At 38.5% G+C, this 15,815-nt stretch overlaps 1 protein-coding gene across 1 annotated transcript in view; it reads right to left on the reverse strand.

Moving 5' to 3' along the window:
* The window catches only part of RSF1 (remodeling and spacing factor 1), a 58,353-nt gene that overhangs the window by 30,551 nt on the left and 11,987 nt on the right, over positions 1–15,815 (reverse strand). The window contains exon 2 of the mRNA XM_021533974.3: positions 3,085–3,176. Coding sequence (XP_021389649.3) covers positions 3,085–3,176 — 92 coding nt within the window. The remainder of the gene's footprint in view (positions 1–3,084; positions 3,177–15,815) is intronic.

Raw genomic sequence — 15,815 nt, forward strand, 5'->3', positions numbered from 1 at the left:
TGGTAAGCCTGCAGTTAGGTCAGCTCAGCCACACCATAAAGCATACTTCGATTTTAAGCTGTGACCTACAGGAAACAGTAAAGAGCACTCTGGTCCCAAGGGATCCTGCTGAAGAGCAATTTTTCCTGCTTTGAGGTTAAGGAATATTACACAGGGACTTCTCTGATGGCAAGCCAAAGCTCACAGCAGGAGACAATCGCTGCTCACTCACAAAATGAAGCTATTCTACTTTCTCTCTCCTTTTCAACCATGTAATATGAAGAACACTGGGAAATTGAATATCAAAACCCTTGCTCAGGGCATATGCCAGTTGCTGTTCATTACTTAGTCATTAAGTATGAGAGCAATAATGAGAAGCTTCATGTGCTACAGAGTGTACAACTGTCAAAGCAAAAGCTTAGAGACATCAGAGCTGATGAAGCATCTGTTCAAACTGAAATGACTACATTTCAACAATTAAAAACCAGATAATTGTGCTTTCTCCTGACAAATGCTGTCACAACCCTGAACTACACATGTCATTGATCCAGGCTCTGTTGAAATCTTAATCCCTGTCTTCCCAGAAAGGATGCTTCACACTGATCAAAAAGCTGCTGCTTGCAGGAACTCCTGGATTCTGCCTCCTAAGAATGGTCAGTGCCTTCCCACCCTGCAAGAAATGCTGAAACAACTCTCTCAAATAATTCCAAAGAAGCTATGATGGCATCCAACACTATTACCATGCCAAATGTTCACTTTAAACAAGGAAAACAGGAACATGAAAGAGGAGTCTCCTTGACAGAGGAGTCTCCTTGAGCGGGACTACAAACACCTGAATTCTAACAATCAGAAATGTGTTCAGAATGTGCTGGTTTTGGGACGAAGGTTTCAGATGGACCAGTGCAGAGAAATCTCTGTATTAAAATGTAAGTTATGTTTGACAATGGCTAAGTAAAACACTTTGTCAGGAGACAGTGAAATGTGATCTCACTACATGTTTCTCAAAATCAGCTAAGCTGGACGCTTCCTCTTAGCTGTTGGAATGCTTAGGTCCAGGCATTTCTTTACCTTAGCCATACATTATCACAACACATTCCTGGTGCAGAGGAGGAAAGTCAGACTCACATACACCTACAGCCATTTTATTCCATAAAAGACTAGTGCACATGCTGGTGGATCCAACTTGGGTGGTTCATCACCAAAAGAAGGAAGGCAAACAACTCTCAACTACCATGTTCGCTTCCTATCCCAAAATATATCTATCTGTCAAAATACCAGCCACAGCTCAGAGACAATTTTTATGATACTCTTTATATGCACAACAGTCACGTGAAGCATATTTTATAGTTAGTTGGTATATAAACAAAATGTAATAATATATACATGCCTAAGTATTAAGAGCATGTAAGTCTGAATGCCCTCCACTAAAGTTTCTGCCTAAATAAGAACATCTAGAATATATCAAGCCCTGTTTTATTAAAGTAACACATCAGTAGTTTCTAACAAAGGAAAAACAGGTCAACTTTGCCTCTTGGAGTGTCATCAATAATATGTGGAACACTGCAGGCATCAAGGAAAAATGCTCTCAGTGGTTCCACACCTTTTCAGTTTTTCCTGGCTTTTGAGGCATTTACCAATACTCTTCCTTGCTTTTCTAAACTAATCATACTCCTTTGAACTGGGGACAGTATTAGCATACCTTTCTAATTAGTTATATTCAAATGCCTTTGTTCTTCAAGGTTCCTTTGAACCACTGGCCAGAATAAGCTTCAAGTTAGCTCTGGAGACTGTTAAATGAAGTAGAATTTATTAACACTTACTTGGTCTTAACAGGGGTGGGAGGGATGGTTTCCTTACTGCTTCCCTGAAGAAGAATTTACAAACTGCTTTGAAGAAGATTTTCCAAACTACCCTCTCACACTTATTTTCTCACCCTGCTTTCTGCTTATCACACAACTGGTAAGTGGCTTCAGTGGGGTACATAAGTTCACAAGTCAGAGTTGGGTTTTCTCAGTTTGCTGCAATGTTTTTCGGGTTTATTAAAGAATTTACCACAATTCAGTAACCACAGGAGTTGGTAATACACAAAGTAAACATAAGTTACATAAATTATTACATTACTATTTTTTTAAAGATTATCATCAATGCTTTACAGTTGGCTAACATGTCATAATTAACAAAGGCCCTTTAGCAGGTTATTCCTCAACACATTCCCAGCCCTAAAAACACCATCCCCTTAAAGTGTACACAAACCTCAAGATAAATTCATACCTCTGTATGCATTTAAAGGGGAGACCTGCAGCTGTATTTGCCAAGTGCCATTATTTGTATGGTTGCTATTATCCTGATGCTGTATTTCTAAGCAAGATGTGATCACAGCTTTACAGACAGTAACAAGATTACAATTCTGTGAATTAAAAGACACATGGAACATATCCAGAGGGGAAATAGTAACCTATAAATTTTGACTATCCATATATTTTTATTTTTTGAAGCAGTATAAATTATTTAAACTGGAAACTATTTGTATATAAAGTGTCAACAAAGACACAGCTGCAATTAAAATACCAAGACAGAATTATGTAAAACAATGGAATGCTCCATTTTTACTGATGCATAATTACATTTTAATCTTAGCTGTGCCATTCTGAGCATGCAGATATAAATCATTGTAATACTATCTTTTACTATTAACACACGCTACAAGACCTCTGTATGGTTCCTGCATAAATATCAGGCAAATCACAGTAATTAAATCATATTCAGACAAGTGATATACAATGAACTGCTACTGTATAAATCTCTCCTCAATTTAACCCATTTGCAGGCTACTAAATCTTCTTCATTTAGGGTCTTAATACTCAAGAAAATATTTTCCTACCAATTATGAGGGTGGACACTCTCACATAGAGAAGATGGTGCCTATTTTCAGAGACCTTTTTCCCACAAGCCTAGGCAGACTGCAAATTAAGCTGGGATCTGATGTATACGTGTTGGTGCTGGCACAACCCAAGGCTCCTGTAGCTTATACTAGGGCTTGCTCACAAAACTGTTCATCACAACCATATTCCAGCACTGCAGAATAATACAACATGCATATTGTACCTTGATCAAGTATTTTTCCCATCTGTCTGCTGTGACAGACTTCCCAATCTTTCTCATCAGTTTCAAGTGAAGCTCCACCAATTCTTTTGGGACTGTAGTATTGAGAGAGAGAAAAAAAATAAAAAAAGAAGTTGTTAAGTCTGATGTAAATATTCTTCAATGCTAAACACTGGTAACACTGAAACACTGTGACAAATTAAGACATTTTTTAATAAAACAGAAACTTCAAGCTTTCTGAAGAGCTCCCCTGCAGCTGAGAGAGGGAGGAAGGTCAATTTAATCACGAGTCTTTTTTTTAGATTTACATTTAGGATAATCATCACTCTTCAATTCAAGAATATAGAGCTCACTGATAAACCTGTGGAAATTCTGGCAGTGTTAAAACCACAACTGTACAGGAACTACTCCAATCAAACACCTACAAAAATAATACTGCAAGCACCACACCTGCAGCTGCCTCCAGAAACTCCAAAGCCATATTCTGCACCATGTCTGGAATATCACTGGATCCAAACTATTTTTTGCCAGGTGCATGGTATGGAAGAAATGTGCTAGAAACTCTGTTCTCACAGATGCAGCTTTGCTACACATTCACTCTCTCTTGCACTGGAGGGACAGAGAGATACTCCAGATACGGGGCTTCAAGAACGGTTGCCAGAAGTGCTGCCGAGTACAGCTGCACCACTGCTGTCACAAACTCAGTTTTCCAAGAAAATGTATGTGTCTCTTAGTGTACATGCCTCAGAAAAAACTTCAACAGCTTGTCTCAGCTCACATCTGTGATTTATAAATCAATTTGGCACCACCAAGTGGCAAATTTGCAGAACATTGATTTTATAAGTTAATTAGTAGCATAGCTTCTAAGAAATATGTAATTGATAATTATTAATGACATTCTATATACTCAGTGACATCAGCTTTCTCATCTATAATTTGCTGAGAAAAACTTAAAAAATTAACTTTTCAAATATTTTTATTTCTCTACTCTTTGCCTATAGTTTTATGTTCTAAAAGCATTTTCAGTACTTTATGCTCACACATGTTGAAAGCTTTAAACCCAATATTTTTTATTCTCATAGTTTATGATTATGATTTTTCTGCTGGTGCAGTAGCATTATTTGATACAGAATAAACAGCTGAGACATCAAATGTGTTTGTTTTAAACTAGATGCCACTGAGATGTTTGTTCTTTTAATCATTTATACATGACCTGTGTGAATCTTTTCAACATCTAACTTGAATTCACCCAACCTTTCTTTGTCTTTCAATCAAATGCCTCAACTTTCAGATGAACATACTGAGTTGCTAAAAAATCAGTTTGATGAAAATGCTTCTGTTGTTTCAGAAATAAAGAAATTTCCTATACAAACTGCGTAAATAAATAAATATAAAAAATACCAGCCTGGTACCCTCAAAGAGACCTCGTTTCAATATAGATAATTCATAAGCAACAAAACCTGGCTTGCTCTCTTTCATTCTATTTGCATATAATATTTCTATTTCATATTGAAGACACCTAATATCTCTCCTTGCTTTTCCTGAAAACTGATGCTTTTCATGATTTTGAACTAACACCTATTTTAAAAGGAACAAGATCAAAGGTCTTAACCCCAATAAGTGCCAAGCAGCTGGCACTAACAAAATTAAGCACAAAACACTTTATACACATGAGCAATTCTATCTATGTTAAGTCATACAATTAAACCTCTGCTTGTGTTTGTGTGACATGGAACTGAGCCAGAGTATTCAAAATCTTGCTGAATCAAAGCTTTTGTTCAGCATCCTTTTTTGTTTGTTTTTAATCAGATCTTTTTATGGGCACGTACTGATTGGAATCCTAGTTTAAAGAAGCACAGGTGATTTGTTTCAAATAATCAAATTCCCAGTCACCACAAAAAATCTCAGCTAAAGCTTTACTGTGAGAAAAAAAATGGAGAACATGAAAAAAAATTTTAAATTGGAGTAATATGCACACTCTTAGATCAGCACTTCCTGTGATTTGTGTTAGTATCTACAGAAACATCACTTTTCTCAGTTTTAGCATTTCAGCTCTGGTACTTCTAGGGTCTTCATGATGCATCGATGTGATTACTTTTACAAACTTCACTAAACACTTCATATCCATTCTCTGTTTATTACCCGTTCAAGATGCTTTTCGTGTATTACGCAATATTACTGACTGGATTCCTAGGCTGCCTTTTTGCCTCTTCCCTTCGCTGAGAGGAATCCCACAGTACCCGCCTGGTGTAATGAAGGAGGCAGGAGGTTTGGAGAAGAAAACTGATGTCTAGTTTGCCCTCTAGGGAGTACGTGAAGTCCAGCCTGACCAGCCACATGCCCCAATAACCACAGGAGCAGAAGCCTAGAGGACTCAGAAACAAACTCTGTATTAAATCCAAAGTTACTGTAAATAATACAGGACGTATGCCTGACTTGTCCAAAAAACACCAGCTAAGGGAGATGGCCTAGGAAGGCTAAAGAGCACTAAATTTCTCCTAGAGCACTTAGCTGGCAGGGAGTAAAATTGCACTAGTCAACACAACAACTAAAACGTCAATCCTCTCAGAAATGCACTGAACCTGCATAACTATAAATTAACTTACTTTTGTTCAGACTATAGAGAGAATTCCTGACAAGAGTTCATTGAATTGAGACATCAGTAAGGATAATTTTTACAACACTGTTCTATTCTAAATGTAAGGGAAAGAACATAGCAGCAAAGAAAATGAGCACAATATCATTATTTTGGGTTGTTGCTGGCTGGTTTCAGCTAATAACAGTAGACTACTATCTCCTTCGCAAAATTTCATCTCTATTCATGTGGGACCTGCATCACTCATTTCAGGAACTTGTATAAGAATGTTCTGCTTTTGTAAACATTTCACATATGGGAAGGAACAATACACAGCATCCTTCTTGTATAATTTCCATTGTGTGTGAGGTTCTGGTCAAAAAAAGCGTGACGGAACATATTAAAAAATCCCCTCTAAATATGAATTCTATTCTCAAACTTTTATGAAACTTTAATCTCTCCGGAAAGTAATACAAGAGTTCTCTAAAACCTTCTCAGAATATGCTTAAGAAGTGGAGAAAATACCAGGACTGTGCACAGGGCTAATAGCAGTTCTTCTTTTACAAAAGCGCTATACAAATATTTCAAAGAATTGGCTATAATTAAAGCATGGTGCATTCTGCTAGATATTCAAAAATACATACTTTCCATAAGAAGAAGTCATAAGCCATGAAGCATGAGTCACTATATACAATTATAAGGCTTCTGATGGAGTTCAGCCCATTTAAGCCCTACACCTTCCTGGCAGGCAGGCTGTCATCTGGGCCTCACACAGTATCCTTTGAACACTATTCTGTCTACTCCAGCATTTCAGGGAGCATCCTATACATCAGTCACATGTCTAATACATTCAGAAACATCAGAATAATTGAAATGGAAGAGAAAACACACGAACATGCAAAATGCCCATGATCTGGCTATAAAAGCTGTAACTTTCAAACACCTACACAATCACAAATTAAAGACAACTTCTCATGTAAACATAATCCCATTTCACCCCTATTTATTTTCCCTGCCAAAATGAAAAGACTTACAATTTATCTAAAAAAACTTGAAACAGCGGATGAAAACAGAAAACATGACAAAGTCCTGAGTCCAGAGGGACAATGAGGGAATCTGTTATTTTGAAAATTATTATAAACAAAAAAAACCTTGGCATCAAAGCAGATTTGGAGTGCTGGACACAGAGAGGAGGACTGGAACCACAATGTACACAGAACACCTGGTACTGAGGTGGATTACAAAGCCTGTGCCTACTGTCCTCCTTCTGGGACTCAGGAAGAGATCATTGAACTCTTAGTGCTGGGGGGATATGGGGTGAAGGGAACTCTGGGATGCAAAGGCCGCTGGCAGTTTTCATGCTTCATGAACATAAACAGGTCTTCCCAGTTACACTAGTAAACCATTTTCCATGCTAACTTGTTTTGGCAAGCAGAGGAAATAAAATTACTCATAAGACATACATGGCAAATATTTCCATTAACCATGTGTTCATTTTCATCCTTCTGCCTTGACCAAAATTACCTCTGCACGCTATGACTGCACTGTCAAATAACACCACACTGAGCAAGAGGACAGCTGAGATTGATGAGATCATTAATGATCTCCCACCTCCTTTCTGCTAAGGTAGCAACCTGCACACAGCTGATGTGGATTAGCTACTGGCACCCTGCATGGAGTTTAATGGCAAATAGGAGACGGTTTCCACCCTGTTCAAATCGCTCTGCTGTGAGTGCTGGAGGGAGCTGTCCTGGGGGCACACACAAAGGCAAGAGCATCTCCTCAGACATCAGTAAAGAGTCAGCACGTGGCCACTGTGGAACAGGCTGCACAGAGAAGCAGTGGATGCCCCACCCCTGCAAGTGTTCAAGGCCAGGCTAGATGGGGCTTGGAGGAGTGTGGTCTAGTGGAAGGTGTCCTGGCCCACAGCAGAGTGGTTGGAATGATCTTTAGGGTCTCTTTCACCCAAACCATTCTATGATAATTTACCACTTGGCCCATCACATTAACCATGTAGTTAATTCCCTTTACAGACAGGTCCTTAGGCATAAATTTGCTTAAAACCAGTCAGCTGCATCCCTTACAAAAGCCAGAAGAGTCCCCAATAGATATGTGACCACATTTCTAGCAACTTTAATATTCTCCTTCATTTCTCTGTGAAGTCTGAAGTCCCACAAGTACTCTAGATTAATTTCAACCAAGGAGAAGTCCCTCATCTGTCTCATTAAATAACTAGCAAACACTGAGTAAAAGAAAGGAAATAATATCTCCCCTTTGGCACCAGCACTGGTTTATGATAACATAAATATTCTTGTTGAAGAAATATCTAATTTGTTTCTCATCTCAACTTGGTATAAGGAAAATGTGAGACCCTTTTAGTTATTCACAGAAGTTTATAGATCACAGAAAAATGGCGGCCTTGGTATGAACTTGGCATGATAAATAAATAAAAAGACAAAACTCCCTACTTTGAAATGAGGCAAGAAAATTCAGTCAACCTCTGATAAAAAATTGCGGCACTAAGGAGCCTCATCTTCACACAGCAATCTTGGCATAAAAATAATAAAATGGAATCAAGTGACCTCATGAGAAAAAGAGCAGTTGTTCCTGTTTGAAAGGACAATCTAAATATCTTATTTTCTGAGTCACTTTGGTAGCATTATCCTACCAAATTGTGTGCCTACAAAAACAAAAAAAAAAGAAACTGCTCTGCCTCCTGAGTGAATGAAAAGAGCAATTAAACATGCTGTAATTAAACCACAGATCAAAACAGAATGAACAAGTCACCAAGTAACAGTTTTATATCCTGTTCCTAGAAAGATTGTTGGCAGGCATTACAAACAAACAAACCACGCTCACATTTAAATGACATTGTTATCCTAGGAAAGTACTTTGAAATCTGGATGCTCACCAGCTAGATAATTTTCTCACAAATATCTGAGAACATTTATCTCTCTTATCTGTACAAATAAGTATTAGAAGACTCTCCTCTTACCTGGATTATTCAGAGCACAGGTCACTCTAACATTAGCCAGCAAAGGTAAGATTTTTATCCTGCTGATAAACACCCTCCAACACATTCCCATGTGAGGAACCCAGCACACCACCTCTTTCACTGCCACTTGCAAATGAATCATGACCAATATGGAAAGTGCTTTGTACTGGGACCGAAATGCCTTTTCTACCCCCACATCTTTTAGTAAGTTGCATCACCAGGCATAACAGACCTTGCTAGCAGAGTTGCATCCTGACCTCACTGCATCAGTCCAAGCCAGCACTGCCAAGTCCCAGCAGTAAACTATGTCCCCAAGTGCCTCATCTACACATCTTAAATATGTCCGTGCATGGTGACTCCACCATGGGAAGCCTGGGCAGCCTGTTCCAGTGCTTGACAGCCCTTTCCATGAAGAAATTTTCCTAATATCCAAACTAAACCTTGTCAGCACAACTTGAGACCATTTATTCTTGCCCTATTGTTTTTTACTTGGGAGAAGAAACCAATCTCCAACTGGCTACCACCTCCTTTCAGGCAGTTGAAGAGTGATAAGGTCCCTCAAGCCTCTTTTTCTCCAGAATAGAAAATCCCAGTTCCCTCAGCTGCTCCTTGTCAGACTTGTGCTCCAGACCCTTCACCAGCTCTGTTGCCCTTTTCTGGACACACTCCAGCACCTCAATGTCTTTTTTGTACTGAGGGGCCCAAAATGGTACACAGAATTCGAGGTATGAGGCCAGTACAGGGGACAGTCATTGCCCGGGTCCCACTGGCCACACTACTGTTGATACAAACCAGGATGCCACTGGCCATCTTGGACACCTGGGCACACAGCTGGCTCATGGTCAATGGCTGTCAACCAATACCCCTAGACACTTTCCTGAGAAGCAGATTCCCAAACACTTTCCTAAACCCATAGCACCACCGTGACCATCCTTTCCTGCTATTATCTTTTATCCTACAATCTTTCCTAGTGTACCATTCAATCCGATTATGCTTTGCTTTCTAATGCTCACACTACCATCAGTTACCTTCTCACTGTATATGAAACTGAGATTAGAAAAATCATTTTCATTGTCATAGGTGTAACTCCTGAAGCTGGAATTAAAGGCCATACCAAAGTAAACAAAATCGCTGGAGAGCTGTTCTTCAGCAGCTCTTCAGCAGAGAGAAGATGGTTTAATCTTTCACAAGCCCCTATTTCATTCTCTGGGTATTAAGTGCCTAGGAATGTTGGGGACTTTTTAAGCTAATATATTATAAGGAACAGCAGAAAGGTTAGCAAAAGCAGCACTGATGTTAGAATAAAGCATAAAATTTAGCAAGAAAAGCATACTGTACCGTGCAATGAAGAAGAATACGTGGTAGAAGAAAAAAAATTACTTTGAAAACAATGCAGGAAAAAATAGCACAGAATCTATTTTAGAAACCGAAAATAGTCCAAGAAAGACAGCAAATGAAAGCCCAGTTTAATGACTCAGAAAATGTATTGAATAAAAAATGGGCTCCAGTCCACAAACTTAGGACATGTGAAGAGCAAGTAAGACAAATCAAGCTGTGGCAGCAATATGCAAACAAGCAGACTGCCCTTAAAAACAGGTACTGGAAACATTTGAAATTATCACTGCTAGTCACTGTTGGCAGTTAATTCACATGCAGTGACAACACCGTACATTTCTACTGTCTAAAATCAAGTGAGCTTGACTTGCTGATCCTTCATTTGCGCAGATGCGAACCCTGACTGCAAGTGCTGGGACCACACCCCATGAAAGTGAAGACACCACAGCACAGATATCTTTTATTCTAACTTCATTCTAGCTGATACAGAGAGGAAACTAAAATTACTCCAGTATTCTCTTGCCTGCTGATGCATCTCAGTCTCCAATACAACTAAGACTTTTAGACCATGAACAAAAAATCCTCCTCAATTCCTTCCTTAGCCCTGGACTGTGTAATTACAATTCTCAAATAAAGTGTAGGTATGACAAAGGTGAAAAATAATTGTAAAGATCACACTTTAGTAGTAGACTCTGGTGTGCTTCACAGCTCCTCACTGCAAGTATGTATCTCCATGGCTTCTGGATACACTGGCATAAATTCACTTCAGGGAAATTTCAGTAGTTTGGGTTTTTTTCCACTGGAAGAAGCAGGCAGAGATGAGCTGCAGTGGGTGGCATCAACATGACCAGTTCAGGCACAGGAGCCAGCCTTTGGAGCGTGCTGCAGAATACACTTGCCCATTCCACTTGTGCTAGGCACAAAGGTGTCCTACAGAAAGTGGAGTTAAGAGCCGTAACAAAAAGAACAAGTAGGTTGATCAGAGGGCTTGATCCAACTCTGCCATAAGAAATGCTAAAGAGGCACATATTAGGAAATACAACCCCCCTCTGGGAATATCAGTAGCAAAAGGAGGATTTACATCTTGATGTCAGTCTGGACTGACACCTTTTGATCTAACACTAAGAAGTTACACAGCCATTGAAGTGGTAAAACTTAATTCAACATCTTCATTCACTTTCAGATCAAAATTACAACTCCCTCCTAGGAGGATGACCCAGACAGAAGGCAAGCAACTACAAAAGAAATGCTATGAGTTTAACTCTTGTGAAAAAGAGCCTGAGTTTTCATTCCTACACCAACTCCTGGAATTTCATAGATATTTCGCCTTTAAAAATAGTAAAGGGCAGCAGCATAACAGTAGGATTCATCTAAGCACCTGGACAGATTTCTACAAATGTAGATACAGACACCTGAGCTAATTCCATATAATCCATTTACAACCCAAAGAGAGAAACACACTGACTCTCAGGAAGAGTCAGCCCATCCTGAAGTAAAACATCTGAGCTTTGCTAAATACACTTGAAGAGATTATTCCTGTTATAGACTGTCTGACAACTTTTTCCAGTGAAAACTACCTCTTCCAGTCAGGGAAGGTCTTAAAGACACAGGAGTATTATCAGATACTGAGAATGGGTATATCTTGTTCTCAAACCCTTCCCTAAGCTCTTACACTCCCCATTAAACAGAGAATTACCATTGCAGATCTCACTCTAGCTCCTACACTTTGTACACAAACACTTCCAGCAGACAAAATCAAATGTCTAAGCATGGCAGCATTTAACTTGAGATGAAAGCTTATATCCTGCTATGTTAAACTAAAAGCATCCTCAGTGCAGTGAAATAAGTGTTGAGTACCCATGAGCATACAGTTGTATACATCAGTAAAGAAACTATCAGCTTTATTCATATAATGAACATAACAAGCTGCTTTTAACACTTTCTGTTAGAAGATAAGTTGAATGATAGTGCTTTTTCACTCCACTATATGAAAAGAACTAAATGCATTTCAATCCCTTACTTTGTTTTGTTACTAGAAACATCCCTCTGGTGTTAATTTTACCACATTTCTCAGGTACTGTCCAAGTGTGAATATTAACATCATTAACAGAGGCAGGATGTTGATTACACCACAAAATCACTTTCTCCCACATCTCTCACTTGAATAAAAAGGCAATATTTAAAAAATCAGGTTGAATAAAACCCATTTTTCTAAAGCAAGTTTCATTACCAAGGTTACACTTCCTCAATCTTCTCTTCTCTTCAGATGGAAAAACCCAACCAACAAAAAAAAAAAAAAAAAAAAAAAAAAAAAAAAACACCAAAAAAACAGAACTAAGGCCTACAACACCAAAGAATCCCAAATATTTATCCTCTTCCACGCACCATGTGAGATCTACTGCAAGGACATTTCCGTCATTTTTCAGATTTAATTACAGAAATAGCAGTTTTTTTCTCTAGTCATTGGTGATCCAACCTGTATTTCAAACAAAGCTCATTTATACTCAGGGATTCACCATTTTATCTTTCATTTTCCAACAATTTTACTGAACCATAGCAACAGCTAAATATTTCTTTGTAGTTTCTCAGTAGCTGTCAAATATTGCAGACACCTTTTTTTTGAAAACCTAGTCTTACAAACCAGAATGCTTTTCATAATATTTTTTATTTACTGGACCCTAAAGAGGTATACGAATAAAACTACAGTGCAAAGACACACATTTTATGCCTTTCAAAACATCCAGCAGTGAAGAACTGGTGCAGAAACATTTGAGTACTACTCAGTAAGCATTTGGTATTTGACAGGCAGCAGCATTATGTGAGCATGAGTTTTTTTTAAGAATCAGGATAAGCAAACTTTGAAGGTGAAGCCAACGCAAGTCATTCTGCAATGCAGAACACGCTTCCCTGTCAGCTGGAAATAAGTAACTGCATGCCTGTTCTGCTCTAAGGTAATATCAGTTCATTAATCTATCAGCAGTGCAAGTGAAATTTTAAAATAATTTATAAAAATACCAGATATCCAGCATGAGATGCACCGTATCTCAGAAACTTGGACAAAACAATCATAACAGCAACATTTATAGTAGGTGACAAAGATTTCTGTGAAAGGTAGAAGTCACATGGCTGGATGAAAGTCATTTTACAGATGAATTAATGATCCCAAACAAAGAATTCTACAACTTTAACCCAATTAGCACAGAATTTGAGGGTTCTTTTAAATAATTTCAAACTAAGTAGCAACCTTTTGTCTGTTATCTCTAATGAAACCCAGGAAGCACATAATAATAGAAATTTAAGAAGCAGAATTGTCCAATTGTCTCACAAAGTGCTAGTAGTACATAAAGTAGTATACAGTGTGGTTTTCCACCAACTTCCTTAAGTCTAGATCTAAAATGAAGACTGCTTTAGACTTAAAGCAAACCACTTATGTTCCCTGAAGAGCTGGTAACCAAACCATTTACAAAGTGAAGACTCACAAAGTGAAGACTCACAGAAGTTTCATTCCCTGAAACGCCCAACTCTTCGGTATGATTTCTACCAGCAAATTCATGTTTTGACCTGTCAACACTATAAAAATATCTATCCCCCTTAACATAATTCTTTTAATTGCAAGAAACGGTTGTAACTGTGGGGCTATTGCAGCTTCCCAGGGGAGCCAAGACTCTTACCTTTGGGATCAACAAGCCTCAGACCCCTTTTTCAGGCTGTCAGCACTGTTGCCTCTAAGTAACTCAGGCTCAGCTGCCATCAGCCACCTCTTACACAACTTTTAATCTGAGCTAGAAAGTAAGACAAGGGTAACGGCCTGAAGGGACACTGAATTTGTCGCTACCATTCCCAGAATGCCTGCCATCACTCAGTCTCTTGTCTGATACAAACCCTCCAACCTACACAGCCACAGGTAGATGCTGTCAGGATACAAGAAGAACCTGCCAGCTTGGGCTGCAGACAGATGGAAAGTGCCACAAAGTAACCCAAACACAGAACAGTATCTGAAAGCATAAAACTTCTGCCATCAAATCCTTCCCTTCCCATATACGACAAAACAGACAGAAAGGAAGATGAACACACTGAGCAGCAGGAACAGCTGAGCATGGCACTCAGAAAAGAAAACAATGAGCCATGGTGCGGATCACTCGATGCGACAGTGACTACCAGCTGCTGTTTCAGAACGTGCGCAAAGAAAACCCAGTGCACATGTAACAAAATTACCTGCCTCTAGGTCAGCTTCAAATCATCTTTTCATAGAGCCTGGCTTAACATAAAAGCAAGAAACTTCATGTTTTTAGTTTTATTTTAAAATATTTTCACTACAACTCAACATTTGTATCAGTTTCTAAATATTTTTGGGCTCTGGCCTCAAAAATAATTTGCAGCAATCAGCTGCAATTACAGAACATGTGAAAGGCATCTAAATCTCAATTACTTTTCAGTTTCATTCAATGCACTGTTTTTCTGGTTTTACAATATAAAAGGAATGTAAAACTCCAGGAGCCTTGCTTTGAAGACTTTTAAAAATATCCTCTGAATTCAATAGTATAAGCTGCCATGAAGTCGTCCTTCCTCTACATTCAGTGTTATCTTTCAAGGTGGAGCTGCCATTGCAGAACACTAAAATCAAGACAGAGGCAAACAAGCAAATGACAAAACAAGATTTTATACTCAAAATAATATATCCCCCAAGTTTTAGTATGATTCTTAACCCATTCCTCATGCTGTTATTTTGGTAATTTTAAAACTCCATGTCTGTGTTAATAGGCATGTTCCTTGACTTATCACAATATTACCTAGAGTATTTTGTTGAGCTAACATCTAATTTTAACAACTCTCCTCTATTTGCAGTTTTGCTGCCCATTGGCAATATTATTTTATCAACAGCAGTGCTTCCCCTTAGGCTGAATCAGCCATCTTACACCTCGATCTTTTTAAAAACAACTCATGTCCTTCTGGTTTCGTGGCAAATGAGATTAATTGCCCATGCTATAAAAAAAAAAATTAAAAGAAATTAGGAATTCTACTTTAATTATACTACAGTGGCCAATAAAAAATAATCTATTTTTCTAACTAACTTCCTGTCATTTAACATTTAATCAGTTTAAAGTTTATTATGGTGCTTTCCCTCTGGACACTGACTCACATTCAGTGGTTGATTGGGCTGTAGTGATGCACCCCCTCATGTTCTGCCAAGCCTTCTGCCACACAGGGTTGTCAGAGCTGGCCAGAAAGCAAAGCCTCTCCTCAGCAAGTCCTAACTTAAAATCAACAGCAAGAACACAGACCACTGGTAACATCAGTTTGCATTAACATGCTGGGCTGTAGACTGAAAAGGCTAAAAACATTCTCCATGCCTCACCTGATCCCTCCTGCCACAAAGAATAATGTCAAAGAAAGGGCTGGGCATGAGAGTTACTATCTGGGTCATGCCATGTAAGGTTGCTCTGGAACACTAAGTCAACCACCTTAATTGATGACCTCTTAAAAAAGACTGCATCTGTATGTAAGCATATGTCAAACATGAGCCACCTACCTTTGCTTCAGAGAAATTATCCATGCTTTCAATGAAACAGCAGTATTTCTCTCTGGAGAATAACTATTACAGCTATTAGAACTATGAAATTACAATTTCATGAAGTTTATGAAAACTATATGTAAAAGCTCATTGCTTTTGATTTCCTAAATCTTTGCTGAAGTGTTTAAAATATGCTAGTCACTCTGGTTTCCATTTCTTTACTCAAATACACACCTGTATTTTTTTTTTACTAGCTGTACTGCTAAACCTTTTCAGAAAGCCAAGCTAATACCTAATCCAGGCAACTCAGCATGCTT

The sequence above is a fragment of the Lonchura striata genome, chromosome 1 (assembly GCF_050655825.1).
Source record: "Lonchura striata isolate lonStrDom1 chromosome 1, ASM5065582v1, whole genome shotgun sequence".
NCBI lineage: Eukaryota > Metazoa > Chordata > Aves > Passeriformes > Estrildidae > Lonchura > Lonchura striata.